Below are 22,717 nucleotides of genomic sequence, written 5' to 3'. Positions count from 1 at the left end.
CAGAGTGGAAACAAAATTCACTCATGTCATGTTTCTCACCCCCCACCCCCACCTTCCTCCCCATACACACACTACACACTTCTCTAAGAACTTCTGGGTTTACCTAATACCCAGGCATCTAGGACAGGCTTCTGATGCTTGTTGGCTCATCCATCTACCCTACATCCCTGTTTGAAGTTGTTTGCTGCAGTTTTTGAGCTAGTATGCATCACATAAGGACCTTTCGGTAGTCTCATCTACACTAATAAAAGACAAAGATGCTAATTGACCGTACCTTCGCTATGCCCTAAGCCACACCCACCTGCCAATCAGAGCGACTATATGCAAATTAACCCAACCAAGATGGCGGCCGGCAGCCATGAAGCTGGAGCAAGCAGGAGGCTTGGTTGCCTGGACGATGGAGGAAGCCAAGCTTCCCACCAGCCCTGAGCCAGCTGTGGCCTCTGCTAAAGGCAACAAAGTTTCAATTATAGAAGACAAATAAATCCCAGATACCTGCTTCCAGCCAGCCTCCACTGGGAGCTTGGGTGGCTGGGGGTTGTGGCCAGCCTGCAAACAGCCATCAGACCCTCACCCAAGCTGGCCATACCCTCATGGGGTGAGGGTCCCCACTGGGGGACTTAGCCAGCCTGAAAACAGCCCCCAGCCCCTCACCCAGACTGGCCAGGCACCCCAGCAGGACCCCGCACACTGAAGGGGCTGTGGCCAGCCTGCAAACAGCCATCAGCCCCTCACCCAGGCTGGCCAGGCACTCCTATATAATAAAAGGGTAATATGCAAATTGACTCTAACAGCAGAATGACTGGGAATGACTGGTCACTATGACACACACTGACCACCAGGGGGCAGATGTTCAAGGCAGGAGCTGCCCCCTGGTGGTCAGTGCGCTCCCACAGGGGGAGCTCTGCTCAGCCACAAGCCAGGCTGACGGCTGCCAGTACAGCGGTGGTGGTGGGAGCCTCAGCAGCGCTAAGGATGTCTGACTGCAGCTTAGGCCTGCTCCCCTCTGGCAAGTGGACATCCCCTGAGGGCTCCTGGGCTGCCAGAGGGATGTCTGACTGCCAGCTTAGGCCCAATCCCCCAAGGAGCGGGCCTAAGCCAGCAGGTGGTCAGGGGTCCCAGACTGCGAGAGGACACAGGCTGGGCTGGGGGACCCCCCCGAGTGCACAAATTTTTGTGCACCGGGCCTCTAGTCTATATATATAAAAGCCTAAGAAACCAAACGACCAAACGACCGGTCGCTATGATGCGCAGTGACCAGCAGGGGTCATTCAATGCAGGAGCTGCCCCCTGGTGGTCAGTGTGCTCTCACAGCGGGAGCGCTGCTCAGCTGACTGATGGGTGCCAGACGCTGGGCTCACAGCTGGCAAGTGCAGCGGCGCGAGCCTCTCCCACCTCCACGGCAGTGCTACCAAGCAGTGGCAGTGACAGGCGCAGCAGGGCTGGGATGGGATGAGTGGAAACAGTGTGGTGCCTGGCCCAGGCTCGGGCTCCTCCCCTGCCGCCTGCCACCTCATGCACTACCACATCCCCCGAGGGGTTCCAGATTGCAAGAGGGCGCAGGCCAGGCTGAGGGACCCTACCAGTGCATGAATCCGTGCACCGAGCCTCTAGTAAGATTATAATGCAACTGAAAATTTCCATTGCCTAGTGATGTTACAGCCATGGTAAGTTCATAGTGCACTGTTACTGTTTTGCGCTGGTCTTAAGTCTTATGGATAATAATGCTATCTGCTAGAAATGCCTGGAGGCCCAGAGGGACACTCACCTGGACCCCAATGAGCTTCCCATAGACCAAGTTACAACTGGACCGACCCTATATGGTTCTTATTACGATTCCAAGACACCTTTCAGCAATAACCATTTGGAAACTTTGAAGAAAAGAGTTTATTACCCATAGGCCCTAGAGCTACAAGGCAAGTCACAGGGTAGAGAGAGAGTACATGCAGGGGCCTGAGGTGCTGTTTTTATTGGGGGAGAGTGGTGACCTAGGGTTTCACAGGATCACTTTTTATTGGTGAATTTAAAACAAAGAACAAAATCAACCAAGATCTCTAAAACAAAGAAGCCTCAGTATGGGGAGGTGGCCTGGCTCTAGTGTGTGATGGTCAATGTGTTTATATACCTTCTTTGAAGCAGATGTCTCTTTGAAATGGATGCCTCAGCAATCAAAGCTTAAGTCAGGCACTTGCATTACAAAAAACAAAAGCCCACAGGGTTTACACTACAATCACTCACATGTTGGTGCTGATGCTGGTGTAAATGAAACCTTATTAGTTGACTATACCAGTGGTCGGCAAACTGCAGCTCGCGAGCCACATGCAGCTCTTTGGCCCCTTGAGTGTGGCTCTTCCACAAAATACCACGTGCGGGTGCGCATGTACAGTGCGATTGAAACTTCGTGGTCCATGTGCAGAAGTCCGTATTTTGTGGAGGAGCCACACTCAAGGGGCCAAAGAGCCGCATGTGGCTCGCAAGCCGCAGTTTGCCGACCACTGGACTATACCTTCTTGGTTTGTGTAAGTGCACTCTATGGTGTTCACACAACGAAATCATCCAACAAGGCATTTCTCAGAATGTATGGCTGTATAACCCCATACTGAGTCACCTGCCCTGCAAGAAAATGTCTGTGATGTTTATGCTGTCATATGCTATGCGGAAGTGGATTCTTCGGGGGCAAACTCAGAGGAGCTTGCCAAACAGGAGCAAGAGGACACAGGCCCTTGGAGATGAAGGGTTGGTGACATCTGGGTAACAGGCACTGAGTTGAGTTGGGGAGGGAGATGAGAATTCAATTCACCACAAACATTTTGAGTAGTGATAGAGGCACACACGGGGAGGGAGGACAGCTTATAGAAGAGGTGACCGTTGAGCTGGACCTTGAAAGATACGGCTGATTCCACATCGTAAAAAATGGGAGTGCGCAGAGCATTGCAGTGAAAACAGTGCGAGCAAAGCTCAGGCTAAGGTGAAACCAGGACTGATTTCCTGAGCCCACCTTGACCAGTGGAGTGATGAGGCAATTCCCAGGAGCATGCTGGGACCAGGGAATGAGCCTTGGAAAGAACCACATGGCTGTAGACAAAGTTCTCGCAGAGCTGGACAGAAGGGAAGAAAGCATGGATGATGCCATCCCTTTGCAGGTCTGAGTCAAAATTTCATGTGTTCCTGTCAATCTTTGAAACTGGAGAGCCAGGATTTCTAGATGTGTCTTTCTCTGCTCCCTAATTAGAGGAGGGGTAGCCAGACAATCTGCATTCACTGACCAGCTAGCCCCTTTCCTGGAAGAAAAGGCCTTGGAGGGGAGGGAAGGGGATGTCCAAGACAATCTAGTGAAAACCAGAGGTGTGGGCAGTCCTGCCTGTCAGATTGAATCCAAGGTGTATTTTTTTTTTAAAATTTTGTTTTAGTGCTTAAAGTATTACAAAGAGTATTATATATGTCTCCTTTTTTTTTTTTTTTGCAAGGTATAGTTTTATCTACAGGAGGAATTCATAGAATTTTCAATTTCCATTATCCACATTAGTCCATTTTTCAGATTAGTAGTAGTAAATGCAACCAGAAAGCACTAGATGATTCAGACCATCTGTCTACATTTCACTCTCCACAGTCAGCATTTTTATCAGGGTTCCTCAGTCATAATTCTCATCTGGACTTTAACTGGTATCCAACTTTCTTAATACAGTCATCAAATTCTATCCTAGTCATTCCAAATTTGCATTTATTTACTAGTACTACTCCACTGCCTACCTAAGTGTCTGGAAAATAGTAAAGAAACAGAAATATTTTTGGTTTTAATATTATTTTCACTTTCTTTCAGTGTTCAATATTCCTATTATTTCTTTGTAACAGATTTGAAACATTTTTTCGTAAAGAAAATATCCTTACTTCACATAAGCTGAGCTACTTCAAAGGTACATGTGTGAAATAACCATAGAAAATATCCCTTACTTCCAACCATCATGAATTCTCATTCAACTATTATTTAGTGAACCCCTGCAGACCAGGTGGCTCTATTAGGAAGTGAAAACAGAGCCTGTTTTCCAGGAAATGACTAATCTTCTTGGAGAAGTAAGACCCACTTGAAAAGTGATACCACACTGCTAAACAGGATGTAGTTCCAGCCAGTACTCTCTTCTTCTCTAAGGTCACATCTTCCTAAAACACAGTGGCATTTACTGAGTGCCTTCCATGGGCCAGGCATTAGGCTAGGAGCTTCTGGATAGCTTTTTGATCCCCAAACAACCCCATGAAATATGAAAGATTTTATAAAGAATATTAGTAGAGAAACTAACCTTTCCCACCCGAGATTTCTTAGTTTTCCTAAATCAAGAAAATAGCCATAATCTTTCAAAGTTCAGTTTTTATGAGGCACTTGAGTATCAATATACTAGAAATCACATAAGAGTATTTATTATTATAATAGGGGGTGTAAAATGTTTTATCAAAGTGAGTTTTGACTATCAACCAACAGATTCATTTTAGAGGGGCTTATTCAATATCTTATCTTTCTAAAGAAAAATTCCTATAAGGAGACTAATTTTGAGATCATTTTTACCAAATAAGCATTCAATAGACTTGTCATCAAAGTGCTACTGAACTAATTTGGTCTTTATATGCCCAGGCTGACCTCTGCTGGACAGTATAACCTGCCAACATATTTTTTTTCTCTTGAGATAATATGGCTAGGGAAAGAGCATTTTCCCCAAATTATATTTAGTATTTAGATTCATATAGTTCAATTTACTAATACTCATCAAGCCCTGCACGCTACCTTACAGCAAAATCTTATATTGCACTCAGCTGCCAGAGGCAAATGACCATGGGCAGAGGAGGATATTGATGAGGTTACATGAGCTTCCCACTCTCAACGGTCCTTTGGATATTCTCTATGCTCTGATGCAGCTCAGGCTCTCTGGTGCATATCTTAGAAGTACATTAAGAGTCCCTGCCTACTGGGCCCGATTTCAGGGTTGTCAGGTAAAACCACAGATCCCTGCAAGTATCTCCTAGGTCAGTGATGGCGAACCTTTTGAGCTCAGCGTGTCAGCATTTTGAAAAACCCTAACTTAACTCTAGTGCCGTGTCACATATAGAAATTTTTTGATATTTGCAACCATAGCAAAACAAAGACTTATATTTTTGATATTTATTTTATATATTTAAATGCCATTTAACAAAGAAAAATCAACCAAAAAAATGAGTTCGTGTGTCACCTCTGACACGCGTGTCATAGGTTCGCCATCACTGTCCTAGGTGCACATTGCAAAGCTATAGTCCATCACTTTGTAGAGGTCACTTATGCCCCTAACTAGCCAATGGAAAGTCTGATAAGTATGGTGCAAACAAGCTGAACTTTAATATAAAATCTTATACTCCAATTCATATAAAATTGCAGAAAATAAATAAGAATGCCCCTGGAAATAAATGATGCTTTTCCATTTCTCATATTGTTTTAAAATACAGGATATACCTGTATTTTAAAATAATATGACATTCCAGGTTCAGTCCCAGACCACCACAATAAAGCAACTATCACAATAAAGTGAGTCACACAAGTTTTTTGTTTCCCAGTGCATATAAAAGTTATGTTTACACTATATTGTAGTCTAGTAAGTGTGCAACAGCATTATGTCTAAGAAAAAAAACCAATGTACATACCTCAACTTAAAAATATTTTTATTGCTAAAAATACTAACCATCATCTGAGCTTTCAGCGAGTCGTAATCTTTTTGCTGGTAGAAGGTCTTAAAATGCAGTATCTGCGAAGCATAATAAAGCAAAGCACAATAAAACGAGGTATGCCTGCAATGTCTGGTTCTGATAATAAAAATTACAAAGTTTTTTTATTTCCAACTTTTATAAAAGAAGGAAAAATGAAGAAATAAAAATTTCCTATAATCCCATCACTGAGTTATTGTAAAATTTAGGTTTATTTCGTGCCTATCTTTTCTCTCTGTGTATATGTGTGCACAAGTACAGGTGTGCATCTGACTTGAACCCATCAATTTTGTAGCTTGCCTTTTTCACATAATAGTATCCTCTGATTGTTTTTCCATTAGTAAATTTCTTTAACACAGTTTTATTTTATAATGTAAACAGATCATAATGCATGTACAGTAACCAATATCTTATTAAACACTGGGGCTGGGGCTGTTCCTAAATAAAACTATGCTGAATGGCTCTCTCTCTCTCTCTCTCTCTCTCTATATATATATATATATATATATATATAGACTATTTGACCAAATATTTTATTATTTCCTTAGGATACATTCCCTAGATAAGCTTACTGGATCAAAGTTATGGGGTCTGAACATTTTTAAAATTCCAAAACAGGCACTTCTAGAACTACTGTGTAGAAATATTGGACCAATTTCAACTTCTACCACAGAATAGCAGTGCCCATTTCACTTCACCTTCATCCACGCTAAGAATTATAATGTAAAAAGAGTTGTACTGCCCTGGCCAGTGTGGCTCAGTTGGTTGGAGCATCGTCCCATACACCGAAAGGTCATGGGTTCAATTCCAAATCAGGGCACATATCCAGGTTGTGGAGTCAATCCCTGGTCAGGGTGTGTATGAGAGGCAACCAATGGATGTTTCTCTCTCACATTGATGCTTCTCTCTCTTTCTCCCCCTCACTTCCTCTCTAAAATCAATAAAACAGGCTTTGCTGTTTCATCTTGAAGGGCGTTTGCTGGTTTCTTTCTGAAAGAGCTGCATTTAATACGTCTTTGCAGGTGACACTCATCATGATCTCCCCTACTCAAATTGATCACTGGGCTTGGTTGCAAAGAATAATTCAGAAAGGATATTCAAGTAAAATCAGCAGACGTCTCGTGATTATTCCTGGTCTTACGTTTTTCATCGTTCATAACCTGATGGCCATTTATGATAGATACTGGGAGTCACAAGATGTCACCACAATCCAACTAGAATTGCCGAGGTGTCTCATTAACAAGGATCAAATCGATGCCTCACAAAAGGAGAAACGGAAGTATGCCAAGTCAGGATCATCTGAAATTAAACCTGGACGCCTTTGGGCTTTTGGGCCTTTGGGCCTTTTTAGAGTCTCTTGAGCATTTTTAAATAGAAATAAATTTGGGTTTCACACAAAAAATAAAATAAAATAAAACAAAATCAATAAAACATATTCTCAGGTGAGGATTTTTTTTTTTAAAAGTGCTTTGCCAAGTGGATAGGCAAAAATAAGGTTTTCCAGTCTAACATATTTATATTTATTCATAATAATCATACTTTTATTGACCATTTGTATTTTTTCTGTTGATTATACATTCATGCCCTTCACCCATTTTTTTCTAGTGCATTAATATTTTTCTTATTTATAGGAGTTCTTTATATATTAAGGTTGTTGACTCTGTTGGTCTTGATGTGGTACACATAAACAAAAGTTGCTAATCCAAATATACCCTGAAATTATTAGTTTTGGTGTGGTGTGACTTCTCTGGCTCAATAAATTATTTCCCCCAAAAAAGAAAACAAAACAAAACCCCAACTCAAAAAGTATGGAATAAGTTCCATTAAATCATGGGGAGACTAAAGTACAAAGTCGTCAACAAGTAAACAATGAAGAAGAAATAGCCTATGTACTCCAAGCTTTTTTCTTCAAAAATGTTTAAAAGAGAAATGACTTAAAGAATGCATTTATTAAAAGAATACTGTGTTGCCCTAACCCAGCGGTCAGCAAACTGCGGCTCGAAAGCCACATGCGGCTCTTTGGCCCCTTGAGTGTGGCTCTTCCACAAAATACCGACTTCTGCGCATGGGCCACGAAGTTTCAATAGCACTGTACATGCACGCCCGCATGTAGTATTTTGTGGAAGAGCCACACTCAAGGGGCCAAAAAGCCGCATGTAGCTCGCGAGCCGCAGTTTGCCGACCACTGCCCTAACCGGTTGGGCTCAGTGGATAGAGCGTCGGCCTGGGGATTGAAGGGTCCCAGGTTCGATTCCGGCCAAGGGCATGTACCTTGGTTGCGGGCACATCCCCAGTAGGAGGTGTGCAGGAGGCAGCTGATTGATGTTTCTCTCTCATCGATGTTTCTAACTCTCTATTCCTCTCCCTTCCTCTCTGTAAAAATCAATAAAATATATTTTTTAAAAAAGAATACTGTGTTAATTCAGTGGTTAGGCAGTTACATTGCTATTATTCAATAAAACCCTTTCCCTTCTTTCATCTGTAAATGGTTATTCCTGTGGTTGAATACTGGTAACTTTTTCTGTTTTTAATCAATTACTTTATTATATAATATCATTTAGAAATATTTTTATTTTTTGTACAGCAATTTTAACATTATAGTTATTTTTCTGTGGGGAAAAAATTCTATCTTACAGGAAAGACAAAACTCCTGAAGACCACTTATGACATCTTTATTTACATATTAGAACGAGTCAGCCAGTGAAAATCCTAGAAAAAGAAAAGACAACAAACATTCAGTTGAAAGAAATAATTGTCTCAAACTATATTCTCAGTGTTTTGTTTGCTCAAGAATCTAAAAGTCCCATTATAACCACAATTTCCACAATGGTAAATAAGGTTTGTCTTTGGTCTAGTGATTTACCCAAAAAAGAGCTAAAAAAAAATCCATAGTGAACCTTTCCGTCTTGTCCTACAAAACCGCCTAAAATGACTTTCTGGGTCCTCTTCCATTAACAGAGTCTAAAAGAAACAGAAGTACACTCAAAAGAAGAGAGGAGATGAAGGAGACCCAAAGAAGGTCAAGTTCCCAGGTCTAAGAAGAACCTGTGTAGGAAAAGCAATGCATGAAAGCCTTTCCCAGGACCAATACCATTCTATACTGGTGGCTTGGACATAGGTGACTATGGATTAGGTCCTTCTGGTATTACAGCAGAAGCAGTCAGCCTACACTGCAAATCAATGACAAATAGTAAATGGACACACAATCAATGAAAATCAAAGCTTGGAAACTAATCTGTATGGAATTCTACTAGAATAAGGATAATGTCAAAGACACAGATGCAAGAAATGGAAGAATAATCCTCATGGAATTATGTAAAAATTAAAACATACTGTTCCAGGAATACCCCTAATTGGGAACTATTAACAATATAGAACAATGATAACAATATAAAAGTTACGGGAATGGCTTTGGGGCCATATTTAAGTAAAATAAGAATTGCTTGAACACAAACACTATGATAACATGACAGCTGATCTGATAACCATGTTGGCTACACCTATTAGTACAAATGACTAATGGGTGGTTAGCATATACAGAGTGGATATGCTGGACAAAGAGATGATTCACATTCCATGCAGCTCATAGCCGGACAGTGCAAGATTTCACCACATTACTTAGATGGTGCAAAATTTAAAACATAAATTGTTTATTTCTGAAATTTTCTATTTAATACTTTCAGATCACAGCTGAACATGGGTAACTAAAACCATGGAAAGCAAAACTTTGGCTCAGGGTAATGTACTAACTTTGGGCTTTGTCCTTCTTTTTCTAGTTCCAAGCTTTTTCTTTTTTCCTGAGGTAGGCATTTATTGCTGTGAACTTCCCTCTGAACTACTTTTTCTGCATCCCATAAGTTTTGGAATGTTGTGTTTTCATCTTCACTTGTCTTAAGGTATTTTAAAATTTCTCTTTTGATTTCTTGTTCATTAGTTGTTCAGTAGCATGTTGTTTAGTCTCCACAAATTTGTCAATTTTCTAGTTTTCTTCTTGTAATTGATTTGCAGTTTCATAGCATTGTGGTTGGAAAAGATGCTTAGTATGACTTCAACCTTCTTAAATTTATGAAGACTTGTTTCGTGACCTAAGATATGATCTTTCCTAGAGAATGTCCCATATGCACTCAGAAAGAAATGTGTATTTTGATGCTTTTGGATTAAGCATTCTATATCTATCTGTTAAGTCTATCTGGTCTAACATGTCATTTAAAGTCATGTTTCCTTATTGATTTTCTGTCTGGATGATTTATCCATTGATCTAAGTGGGGTACTAAAGTTCCCTACTATTATGTACTGCTGTCTATTTCTCCCATTAGGTTGTTAATATTTGCTTCATATATTTAGGTTCTCCTATGTTGGATGCATAAATATTTACAAATGATATATCCTATTGTTGGACTGACGCCTTTAACATTATGTAATGTCTTTGTCTTTTTTTTTTTTTTAATCCTCAATTGAGGATATTTTTCAATTGATTTTTAGAGAGGGAAAGACAGAGAGAAACATCGATGTGAGAGAAACACATCGACTGGTTGCCTCCAGCATGTGCCCTGACCAGGGCTTGGGCTGGGGAGGAGCCTGCAACCTTGGTACATGCCCTTGACGGGAATTGAACACAGGACCCTTCGGTCTGCAGGCCAACGTTCTATCCACTGAGCCAAACCAACTAGGGCTCCTTCTTTGTCTTTATTAACAGTCTATTTTAAAGTATATTTTGTCTAATATAAGTATAGCTACCCCAGCTTTTTTTTTGGTTTCCATTTGCACGGAATATCTTTTTCCATCTCTTCACTTTTAGTCTATGTGTTCTTACATGTGAAGTGAGTTTCTTGTAGGCAGCATATAGATCTGTCGGGGGTTTTTTTAATTCACTCACACACTCTATGTCTTTTGATTAAAGAATTTAGTCCATTTACATTTAAAGTAATTACTGATAGGAATGTACTATTTGCTGCTTTGTTAATTGTTTTTGGCTGTTTTGTGTTTCCAATATGTTCCTTTTGCCAAAATCTCTGACATCTGTTTTTACAGAAAGAGAATTTCAGTAGAATTATATATTTTATAGTTCAAAATTAGTTTATTTACATTTCATTGATGGGTCCAAGTGTCCATTTGCCTATTTGCCCATTGTCTTGTTCAAAAATAAAAAGATCTCACAGCAGATACATGTATAAAGAACCAAGTAAAAAACTACTTGAAAAAATTATCTGCTCTAAAAACAATGGCTAATACACAATGTGCAAGCATGGTGGACAGGTATATAAGAGAGGGCAAGTGGCAGGACCAGGATCAGAGTACAAAATTAAGTATGAAAAGCAACTTAATCTGAGATGGAAGAGGATCATACTACACACTTTTCTTTAGAGACCCAAATAACTAATTTTGAATGTAATTGCACAAACTGTCCCATTAGTTTCATCTCCCACTGTGCTTCCTGCACCCTTTCAGCTATCTACATCAACCTTCTTTTAGCTCCTCAGACTTGCCATACTCCCTCCTGCCAGAGCTTTTACATACCTCTTCCTCCTTCTCTTTGATGAGTTTGTCTCTATTTATCCTTTGGATCTCAGTTTAAGCATCACTTCCCTGTGATCACCATATAAATCAGATTCCTTTGTTGTATGCTTATTCAGAACTAACTGAGTTCCTTTCCTTCAGAGAAATTGCCTCACTCTGTCATAATGCAGTCAGTCTGAGGTGACTGGACGGTCCCTCTTCCCTGCTGTACTGTTAGCTCCGTGAGGTGAGGCTGAGGCTGGTTTTGCTCACCATGCTATTCTTTGCACCCGCCTTATACATATCTCAACAAATATTAATTGAACAAGCAAAACAAATCACCAAACTCAGAAATAGTTTAGAAAGAACTCCGAATAACAGGGTGTTCTAGCAATCACACTTACCTGGGCTTTCCGCATGGATTGCGGCTCAATCATGATGTTGATAAGAGAGGGTTTAGTTGTGTCTGCCAAGCTTTTCCTCAGGGATTCTTGGAGTTCTTCTCGTGTTTGTACAAAATACCCACTGCCTCCAAATGCAGCCATGACCTGCTCATAATGTGCATTTGGCAGAAGACACATTGGAGGGGCCCTGAAAAAGTAGGTCACAAATAAATAGAAAAATAAAATCATATCATTCTCTGACATAATTTATAGAAAATTTTAGGCTAAACTGAAAGGCATACTTTTATATCCAACACTTAAACTGAGATGCCAGTATACTAAGCTGTCCATATATTTTATATTATCTATATAGTAAAGTCAAATATAACTTTTTGTGATGATGGAAAAGTTTTATATCTGTGCTATCCAATATAATAGCCACGAGCAACCTGTTGCTATGAGCACTTGAATTGCGACTAGTTAAAATAAGAAACTAGATTTTTTAAAAGTTCAAGTCCTAAGATCTCTGCTGCTTCTTTTTTTCTAAATATATTTTTATTGATTTCAGAGAGAAAAGGTGGGGGGAGAGGGAGAGAGAGAGAAAGAGAGAGAGATGAAATATCAATGATGAGAGAGAATCTTCAACCAGCTGCCTCCTGCATGCCCCACACTGGGGATTGAGCCCACAACCTAGGCATGTACCCTGACCGGGAATTGAACCATGACCTCCTGGCTCAACTACTGAACCACGACGGCCAGGCAGAAACTAAAATTTTTGTTAGTTTTGTTGTTTAAAATTTTTTTTTATTAAAGTATAGTTGGCATACAATATTATATTAGTTTCAGGTATACAACATAGTGATTTGACATTTATATACTATATGATGAGATTACCATGGTATGCCTATTTGCCTAATCACTGCAAAGTTATTACAATATTTCTGACTAGCCTCTGTACTATACACTACAATGGATATAAATAATAAATACATATAATAAATATATTAATTATATAATAAGTATTTTATAACTGGAAGTTTATACTTCTTATTCAACTTTTTTACCCATCCTCCTCTTCCCTTCCCCTCTGGAAACCATCAGTTTATTCTTTGTATCTATGACTCTGTTTCTGATTTGTTTGTTCTGTTTTATTAGATTCTACATATAAGTAAAATCATATAGTATTGGTCTCTTTGTCTGACTTATTTCACATAGCATAATATCCATCCATCCATGTTATTGCAAATGGCAAGACTTAATTCCTTTTTACTGCTGAGTAACATACCATTGTGTGTGTGTGTGTGTGTGTGTGTGTGTGTGTATCACATCTTCTTTATCCATTCATCTATTAATGAACACTTAGGTTGCTTCCATATCTTGGCTATTGTAAATAATGCTGCAATAAACATGGGGTGCATACATCTTTTCAAATTGTTGTTTTAGTTTTCTTCTGATAAATACAGTACATATTTGCAAATGATGTATCTGATAAGGGATCAGATTTAGCTAAATGGTAAAAGGAAGACCTCTGGATGTAAACATCCATATTCCCAAGATGTACTGGGAGCACTGTGCAATAAGGTCTTTATTAACAAGGCTTAGACATCAAACTCACTTGTCTGAATCTTCAGTGGCTCCCTGATCATAAACCATTTGGGCACTTATTGAAGTGCCCAATCATGGATGGTGTGCAAAGAGAAACCATGCAGACAGGGTTCCCTTTTAGAGGGGCAGAAAACATAAACAAGCACTTCTCACACCATGAAAGCACATTCCAATACAGCAGACTTTTTAAAGAGATTAAACAGATGGGAGAAAGTAAAGATACATTGTTCTGGACTACTTACAGAGCAGTAGCATCTCCAAATTTTAACATTTCCTTCCAAGAATCTGTATCAATACCTTGGTAAATTCCATTATTATTCACCACCAAAAGTACAATTGGCAAGTTGTACCTAAAATTGACAGCAAAATATAAAGAAAATCATTATTCATTCTAACACAATTTCTTTTTTTTTAAATATATTTTATTGATATTTTACAGAGAGGAAGGGAGAGGAATAGAGTTAGAAACATTGATGAGAGAGAAACATCGATCAGCTGCCTCCTGCACACCCCCTACTGGGGATGTGCCCGCAACCAAGGTACATGCCCTTGACTGGAATCGAACCTGGGACCCTTCAGTCCGCAGGTCGTCGCTCTATCCACTGAGCCAAACCGGTTAGGGCCACAATTTCTTTTCTTAGAGCTGAAATTTTAACTTAAAAATGGATAGTTTTCCATAAACTTTTTTTTGTAATATTAGGACAGAACTAAAAATTAAGTTATTTATTATCCTAATAAAAGGATATCAAATAATTAACAGAAACATCACGGAGTAGCAAAAAGAATGCAACATTATGTGCTGATAAAACTGGTTCAACTATTATGCAACTATGAACCTTGGGCAAATCACTGAGCTTTTCTGAACCTTGGTCTTCATAGACCCAGGTGTTAATAGAATGATGACTTCCATGCCTGATACCTCTGAAGCACTATTTCTAGGTTGTATCTAGGAGTTTCGTTTGAAAGTTATCTTTCTATTTATTGAATTCCTCATAGATAACCAGCACTTGCTAGATGCTGTGGGAAGTACCCAAGTGACTAGCGTATATCCTCTCCTCTCAAACCACTTCATCCATAATTGGAAAAACATTACATGGGGTAATACTTAGAGAAAAAGAGAGTATTTAAAAATGTGCTAAACAGAAAAAAGCTGATTAAACTTTACTAGTGACTGACAAAAGAATATGGACTTTATTTTCTACAGACATACTTACAGACATACTTTCTGTAGAAAAACAAAACAAAACAAAACAAAACAAAAAACCGCATACTATTATGTAACAGGATTGTGGTAACCACCTGCTCTCCATGCTCCAAGGGAATGGCTTTATTTCACAGTGTAGAAGGCTGACTTCCCTGAAAATCGTCTTTTAGGTATATTACTTGGTTGCCAATACAGATACTCTAACTAGCACATAATTTCCCTCTGATCTGGAAAGTTTTATATACAAATACTTTGAAAGTCCCAAAACACGATTTACTAAAATCCTAACAGGAGCCTTGGTTAAGAATATAATTGCTTTCCTAGTTTAAATAATTGGAGAGAAAAAAATCCCTATACTTCTATAGTTGGATCTACAACTTATAAGTTTCTCCATGAATCCTCAAAACTATAGAAATAATCTTGCCTGGTTGGCATAGCTTAGTGGTTGAGCGTTGACTTAGGAACCTGGAGGTCACAGTTCGATTTCCTGTCAGGGCACATGCCCAGCTTGCAGGCTCGATCCCCAGTGTGGGGTATGCAGGAGGCAGCCAATCAATGATTCTCTCTCACTGATATTTCTATCTCTCTTTTCCTCTCCCTTCCTCTCTGAAATCAATAAAAATATATTTTAAAAAATACAAGCCTGTTCAATGTGAGATTAGTATTGTGAAATCATCGATATTCTTTTATTTTAAAAAATAATCTGAATAGCTTATTTCACTGAGCAGTCACCTCAAGCTTTACCTAGATCATCCCATTTGTTCCTCACAACTGGCTTTAAGGTAGGCATTATTACTATTCCTATTCCTATTCTAGAGGAGACTGAAGCTTGGTTAAGTGACTTAACACGTCACTTAGCTTTGCAGTGGTCAAGCCAGTATTTAACTTCAGGCCATCTGAACAGAAGTCATGCTCTTAAGCACCAAACTCTACTGTCTCCTGGCAGAAAACAAGCTTTTCTCAGACAGAATTTTTTCTTTTTTTAATATATTTTTATGGATTTTAGAGAGGAAGGGAGAGGGAGAAAGAAACATCAATGATGAGAATCATTGATCGGCTGCCTCCTGCATGCCCCCCACTGGGGATCGAGCCCGCAACCCAGACATGTGCCCTTGACCAGAACTGAACCCGGGACCCTTCAGTCTGCAGGCTGATGCTCTATCCACTGAGCCAAACCAGCTAGGGCCAGACAGAACTTTTTTTCAGTGACCTCAAAACCATGCCCCATAGGTTTGTAGGATTTTGGTCAGAAAAGAGGTCAGTAAAGAGGTCAGAAGCATGCTGTCCTGGATGAGAAAGACCCGGGGGTTATTTATACTAGTATCTATACAGTGCTGTGCACGGGGCACCTGACATATGATCAATGCTCGGTAAGCATTTGTTAGGCAAGTGGGTCTTGTGTATAATTCTTTCATATTTTGGAGAAAGAAATGCTCTATTCAGGATGCTGTTTTACCTGCAGATGGTTTCCACTTCCATGCCAGAAAACCCAAATGCACTGTCTCCTTCCACACAGATGACCCGCTGTCCTGGGTTTCTATCTTTAGCCACTATAGCAGCTGCAATGGCAAATCCCAAACCGACTCCCATTGTTCCAAAAGTACCAGCATCTAGCCTATTGGAGAATAAAGCAAAAATGAAACCCTAGGGCATGTCACAGATGGTGGGGTTGGCATAAATCTAGACATTCACATGGTTCATGAAAATAGAGAACAGTAAAAACATTCTCTTTCTTTAATGTAAAGTTTTAGAGTATGCGGAACTAATTTGTCAGAGATAAGCAGAATGAGAGGAAAAAGTCACTCATGATTGCTGTAAGACTGAATATATCCTTAGAACACTGACCACAGAAATTATCACATGATCTTGAGGACATACCAAGCATAAAAACTCTATATACAACCTTACTTAAGAACACTTTTACAAACTATGTCCTTATACACTGAACCTATATACTTCTCAAATGTTTTATTAATCTGCACTACTGAAGTTTCAAATTTAATGTATTATAATTCATTGTAATTTCTTTTTTGGAAACTTTACCTGTGACGAGGAAGGTAGTTTTGAAGCACAGTGCGTCCAATATCCATAGTATTTGCTCCTTCACTTACCACCATACAGTCTCTAGGTAGTTGTTCTTGAACATGGTAGAATACTGTGTAATAATTCATAGGCAAGGATTTTTTGGAAGCTAATTCCTAAAACATTAGAGGAAAGTATAATCAAATTAGATTGAGATGTAATGAAAAACTGTACATACTGTCAATAAGCTACTATCAAATTTATTTGGAAACACGTTAACAACTGCAAGCTACAAGGTTCCCAAGTGGCCACCAATGGCCACCCTGAGAAGTGAATTGATCTATGAACAGTCCCCGGGGGACATGCTAAGAAAAATGGGTCCCACGGTCCTAGTATAAACCAGGGAATATCCCTCTTCCTGGACAGCCACAATGCACATTAACATATTAAAACCTGAGAAGTGCTATAGTAAAGACAACTGGAAACACTGGGTTAAACACAACAAAACAGCCCTGTTTGAGCACTTTTAGGGAAACTCTGCCTTAGAAAAAATGAAAATTTTATTCTGGACTATTTTCACCTGAACTATGGCCCAGAGTTTAAATAAAAATGAAGTCAGGATTTCAGAAATGTGGCTCTTCCTCACATGCACTGACAGTAAAGGGAATATGCTTCACCCACTATTCTAAAGCGTCTCTGAGCTGAGAGAAGGCCACGTGGGGCTTTAGCAGCCACAGTCCCATCTGGTCCCAGCACTGCCTCTTCACCTGTGCTAGTTTGGTCCATTGGAGATTATACACAAGATGGATGATGGGACCCTCCTACACTCCTACACCAGAGAAGAGAGGCAACTTCTTTACATCTTAAACTAAAGTGATTCCTAGGGAAAAGAAGGAATTAATCATGATACCGTTAAGGAAATTGAAGTGAGACTGGCTCTTAATAAGAGAAACAGTCATTGATTAAAATTCAGATGAAAGACAGAATCATGCATAATCAATTCTGCTTGTTTGGAAAATGAGATGACTGACATATTAGGGAACAATATAAGCATAACTCAAATTTCATATTTGCTCATGTATGATTCCATCAGTGAGATACGCTACATGGACACAGAAAACTACACCCAACTGAACCAAGATGCATAGAAATACAAAAAATAGTGAAAAAAATCAGGAATGACCTTTCTTACAAAGAGAGAGCACTACCTATATACAAAGACTTTTAAAAATATATATATTTTTATTGATTTCAGAGAGGAAGGGAGAGGGATAGATAGAAACATCAATGATGAGAGGGAATCATTGATCGGCTGCCTCCTACAGGCCCCCAACTGGGGATCGATCCTGCAACCTAGGTATGTGCCCTTGACTGGAATCGAACCTGGGACCCTTCAGTCTGCAGGCCAACGCTCTATCCACTGAGCCAAACCAGCTAGGGCTATATACAAAGATTTAAACAGAAAACACCAAATCCTGCAGAAGTGGCTCATTTTAGTGCTAGTAGTGGATGGTTTGGGTGGTTTCACACATTACAATTTCCAAAGCCTTGAGCTATCAGGCAAAGCCATAAGTGAAGGTGAAGAAGTCACAAAAGAATTTCCAGTAAAAACAAACTGAATTAAGAAGACTATAAGTATTGTCACCAAAAAAAAGATAAATGTGGGGTACAGATGCGTTCATTAACTAGATGGGGAAACCCTTTCATAATGTGGATGTATACTAACCACCATGATGTACCTTTAAATATCTTACAACTTTGTATGTCAATAATACTTCAATAAAGCTAAACATTTTTTTAAAAAGAAGATTGTACATTAGAGAAAAATTTCGATTTTGATGAAACATCTATCTATTATAAATGTATGCCTTGAAGGACTTATATCTTAAAGGTAGAAAAACATAGCCCAACATGCCCCAGGATTTAAGGCTCCCAAAGACCGTAATTGTAATTTGATGTTAAGGTCACACTGAGGACAGTAAGCCACACCTGTCCACACAGGCTTTTACAACTTTCTGTCCAATGTCAGCTCACCCTCCTTCCACCACAGAAACTCACAAGCTATAACCTTTCAATGCCTATTTCCCCAAGAAACTTCAGGTCTCTCTCAAGGCAAAGTGCCATATATATTGTGAGATATATATGAAAGACTTCACCACCATTTTTCTATTTTAATGCTTCACAAAGTTTTTGAGAGCTGTGCCCCTAACTCCTTTTTCCCAATGAGTCCAGGGGTTTTTACTGCAAGATTTTGCACAGCATGGTGATTTTTAGGAATGCATATGCCATGTTATGACAGAACTGAACCATGAACCTGGAGCATTCTTGAGTTTCAGTGGGCCCAGTATTACCTTGGATGCAGCTTCATTGCTCTTCATTTTTTCTCTCAGAGTGTTCCACCATTTGCTCTCTGGAGGATACTGCCACGGTGTTTTGTCAAATTGTTCTAAAAGCTAAAAAACCACAAACTTTTTCTTTCCTTCTTAAAAATAAACTTACATATTACTAACATAAAACTCTCTTCTTAAAGACAATACTACTATACTATCCTGCTCTTCACATCACTCATACTCTTTGTTTTTCCTCAAGGCAGCAAACAACTGACAGAAGAGAAATAGGTGACACGGCAAGCTTTTGTTTGGGTCAGTGTAGACTTCTGCCAGATGTTGGGATTCCCATAGGTACAGTGAAGAGCCACCTCCCCCACCTCACTGACTAGGGCTATTAAAACCTTCTTGGGTCCTAGAAGGAAAGTCAACCCCGCCAGAGAACCCTTACAGGAAGGCCAACAGCCCCAAATACCCAGGGATTCCCATGATACAAACCAAATGCTCCAGAGTGTTTTAATATGTGCTTGGGGATTGCATCCTAATACTGTATAATCATGATAACAATACCAATTTGTATCCAAAAATCAAGTGATAAATGTGACTATATTTTATCTCCTGTCACAGTGAAATGTATAAATTATGTACAAATAATAAGAATCTGAACAAGTCACTGATTACAGTTTTGAAGAGTAAAAATCTCTTTATGGCCTAAAGAAAGCTAAGTTAGATTTTTCCAGTAGATAAAGCCACTTCTTGGCTATAAGTTTAGTGCCTCTTATAATTTTTCAGATAGCTGAATCCTACTTAATAAATGACTGTCTATTGAATGCCTTTAAATTTTCAATCACCTTCCAAAAATGTTTAACTTACTCATATAAAAATAATCCATATATAAGAAGCTGGATATATAAGAAGCTGGATTTATAACTTTCTATTAAGTTCCTCAAAAAATTAAAAACAGAACTGCCTATGACCCAGTGATTCTACTTCTGACCCTGTGATTCTACTTCTGAGCATATATATCCGAAGAAGCCCCAAGCACCCCTAAGTTCACTGCAGCATTACTTACAATAGTCAAGGTATGGAAGTAACCCAAGTGCCTACCAATAGACAAATGGGTAAAAAAGCTGTGGTACATATATACAATGGGATATTACTGGGCTATAAAAAAAGAACAAAATCTTGATTTCTGGGTGGGGTGGTGGGTAGAGGTGGAAGATAAATGGTGTATAGGGGTGATAAATAGTGATTTTAAAAAATAAAAATGAAAAAAGAACAAAATCTTACCATTTGCAAGAGCATGGATGGACCTAGAGAGTACTATTCTAAGTAAAATAAGTCAGTCAGAGAGCTATATGTGGAATAAACAAATAAAACAGAAACAGACTCATAGATATAGAGAACAAAATGATGGCTGCCAGAGGGGAGAGGAGTTGGGAGACTAGGTGAAAAATGGAAAGGGATTGAGAAGTACATATTGGTAGTTACAAAACAGTTGTGGAGATGTAAAGTATAGCATAAGACATATAGTCAATAATATTGTAATAATTACGTATAGTGTCAGGTGGGTACTGAAAATATCAGGGGAACACTTTGTAAAGTATGTGATTGTCTAACTATTATGCTGTACACCTGAAACTATTACAAAATAATATTGAACGTAAACAGCAATTAAAAAAGAAAAAAAGAAAAAAATCCTCCATTATAAATTTTGTTTAAAATAGATGTTATCAGACCTGTCATCAAGTGAATCAAGATTGAAACATTTTAAAGAACCGACTATTCTCTAAAGACCAATCCACGTAAATTAAAACCCAGGCCAAAGCTCTTACCTGTTTAGTGACTGCATTTATATCTCCTAGCAAAGTCACAGCAGGTCTTACATTATTCCCCAGTTCTTCTGCACAGATATCAATCTAAAAAGAGATAAGACTGAGGAGCAAGCCATGTTTATTCTTAAATTCTTTAAGAAGTCAATTAAGGCTGAATAAATGAGCTATGTATACAGGGGTGGGCCAAAGTAGGTAAGAACTCTGTGCAAAGTATGCTTGAGTATAGCAGGTAGACTACAAGCATGTGTAAATAATGAAGGCCGGCAATTTGAGCACTTATGAGTTTATACCTCAGTGCACAGTGCCATTGTGATATTCTTTTGAGTTAATAAAGCTATTATAGTAATTATAACCTGCATATCTTTTTCCATACAAACTGTAAACCCACTTTTGCCTACTCCTTTATGCAGCCGTGGGCAAACTATGGCCCGCGGGCCGGATCTGGCCCGTTTGAAATGAATAAAACTAAAAAAAAAAAAAAGACCGTACCCTTTTATGTAATGATGTTTACTTTGAATTTATATTAGTTCACACAAACACTCCATCTATGCTTTTGTTCCGGCCCTCCGGTCCAGTTTAAGAATCCATTGTGGCCCTCGAGTCAAAAAGTTTGCCCACCCCTGTCTTTATGTAACATGATAAAGAAGATTTGATGTTCAAGAAGTTCATTAATGCCTGGCCGGTGTTGCTTAGTGGTTGAGTGTTGACTAATGAACCAGGAGGTCATGGTTCAATTCCTGGTCAGGGCACATGTCTGGGTTGCAGGCTCAATCCCCAGTAGGGGGGGTACAGAATTCTCTCTCTCATCATTGATGTGTTTTTTTCTCTCTCTCTCTTCCTCTCCCTTCTTCTCTGAAATCAATAAAAATATTTTTTTAAAAAGAAGTTCCTTAATAAAAGTAAAAATCCATGGAACTACATGAGTTTCATGGCTAGTATAGAAACCTCATCATCTTTCCTCAATTCTATTCTAGGATTTTGGTATTGTTCCATTATACCCACAGAAATACATGTGATTTGATCAATTATAGTTTTGAATCTAATCAATAAGGTTCTACTTAATTACACTGGAATTCCTATTTAGAGCAGTTCTCAAATTTTAGCATATATCAGAATCACCTGGTAGGTTTGTTAAACTATAAACTGCAAGAGTCCACGTCAGAGTTTCTGATCTTAATAGGTCTTGGGTGGGGCTTCCCAGGTGGTGCTGATGCTGCTGGTCCAGGAACCACATTTTTTTAAAAAATATATTTTATTGATTTTTTACAGAGAGGAAGGGAGAGGGATAGAGAGTTAGAAACATCGATGAGAGAGAAACATCGATCAGCTGCCTCCTGCACACTCCCTACTGGGGATGTGCCCGCAACCAAGGTACATGCCCTTGACCGGAATGGAACCCGGGACCATTCAGTCCACAGGCCGACGCTCTATCCACTGAGCCAAACCGGTCAGGGCTAGGAACCACATTTTAAGAATCACTCCTAGAGCCCTGGCCAGTGCAGCTCAGTTGGTTGGGCTTGACCACCAGTGGGGGGTGTGCAGGAAGCAACTGATCAATGTTCTGCTCTCATAAATGTTTCTTTCTCTCTCCCTCTCCTTTCCTCTCTTTCTAAAAATCAATGAAAATATGTATTTTTTTAAAAATAGAAAAGAGCCCTAACCGGTTTGGCTCAGTGGATAGAGCGTCGGCCTGCGGACTGAAGGGTCCCTGGTTCGATTCCAGTCAAGGGCATGTACCTTGGTTGCAGGCATGTCCCCAGTAGGGAGCGTGCAGGAGGCAGCTGATCGATGTTTCTCTCATCGATGCTTCTAACTCTCTACCCCTCTCCCTTCCTCTCTGTAAAAAATCAATAAACTATATTAAAAAAAATAGAAAAGAATCACTAGTAGTGCATGGCATGGCTACTTTCCATTTACTCAGAAGCTCAATTTCTGGCTGGCCCTGGGCAAGTAAAAATAGCTTCTGTCAGGAGGAATAATTTAGTCAACCCAAAGGGGATGCACTTTATTCTCTAACCAAGAGGCGCAATCAAAGAAGTGGCAGCATTTTCTAGGTACAACCCAAGTTTTGCTTGTTAGTAGTTTTGTTTCTCAATAGCCCTAGGGGGAAATGGACTATAAGAA

General features: G+C 39.4%; 1 protein-coding gene across 4 annotated transcripts in view; it reads right to left on the bottom strand.

Moving 5' to 3' along the window:
• Positions 1-8,300: 8,300 nt before the first annotated feature.
• The window catches only part of HACL1 (2-hydroxyacyl-CoA lyase 1), a 33,619-nt gene continuing 19,202 nt past the window's right edge, over positions 8,301-22,717 (bottom strand). For 3 of the 4 annotated variants that reach the window (XM_006083674.3, XM_023749498.1, XM_023749499.1), the window contains 7 exons: positions 20,594-20,677; positions 18,783-18,884; positions 16,453-16,607; positions 15,866-16,024; positions 13,448-13,555; positions 11,622-11,808; positions 8,301-8,430 (listed from right to left, as the gene is read on the bottom strand). In XM_006083674.3, the coding sequence (XP_006083736.1) occupies positions 8,398-8,430; positions 11,622-11,808; positions 13,448-13,555; positions 15,866-16,024; positions 16,453-16,607; positions 18,783-18,884; positions 20,594-20,677 (828 nt within the window). In that variant the 3' untranslated portion in view covers positions 8,301-8,397. The remainder of the gene's footprint in view (positions 8,431-11,621; positions 11,809-13,447; positions 13,556-15,865; positions 16,025-16,452; positions 16,608-18,782; positions 18,885-20,593; positions 20,678-22,717) is intronic. The other variant, XM_023749497.1, reaches the window with a different exon arrangement.

The sequence above is a fragment of the Myotis lucifugus genome, unplaced genomic scaffold, assembly GCF_000147115.1.
Source record: "Myotis lucifugus unplaced genomic scaffold, Myoluc2.0 scaffold_8, whole genome shotgun sequence".
NCBI lineage: Eukaryota > Metazoa > Chordata > Mammalia > Chiroptera > Vespertilionidae > Myotis > Myotis lucifugus.
Note: the sequence above shows the minus strand (reverse complement) of the source record. Positions and strands in the feature narration are given on the sequence as shown.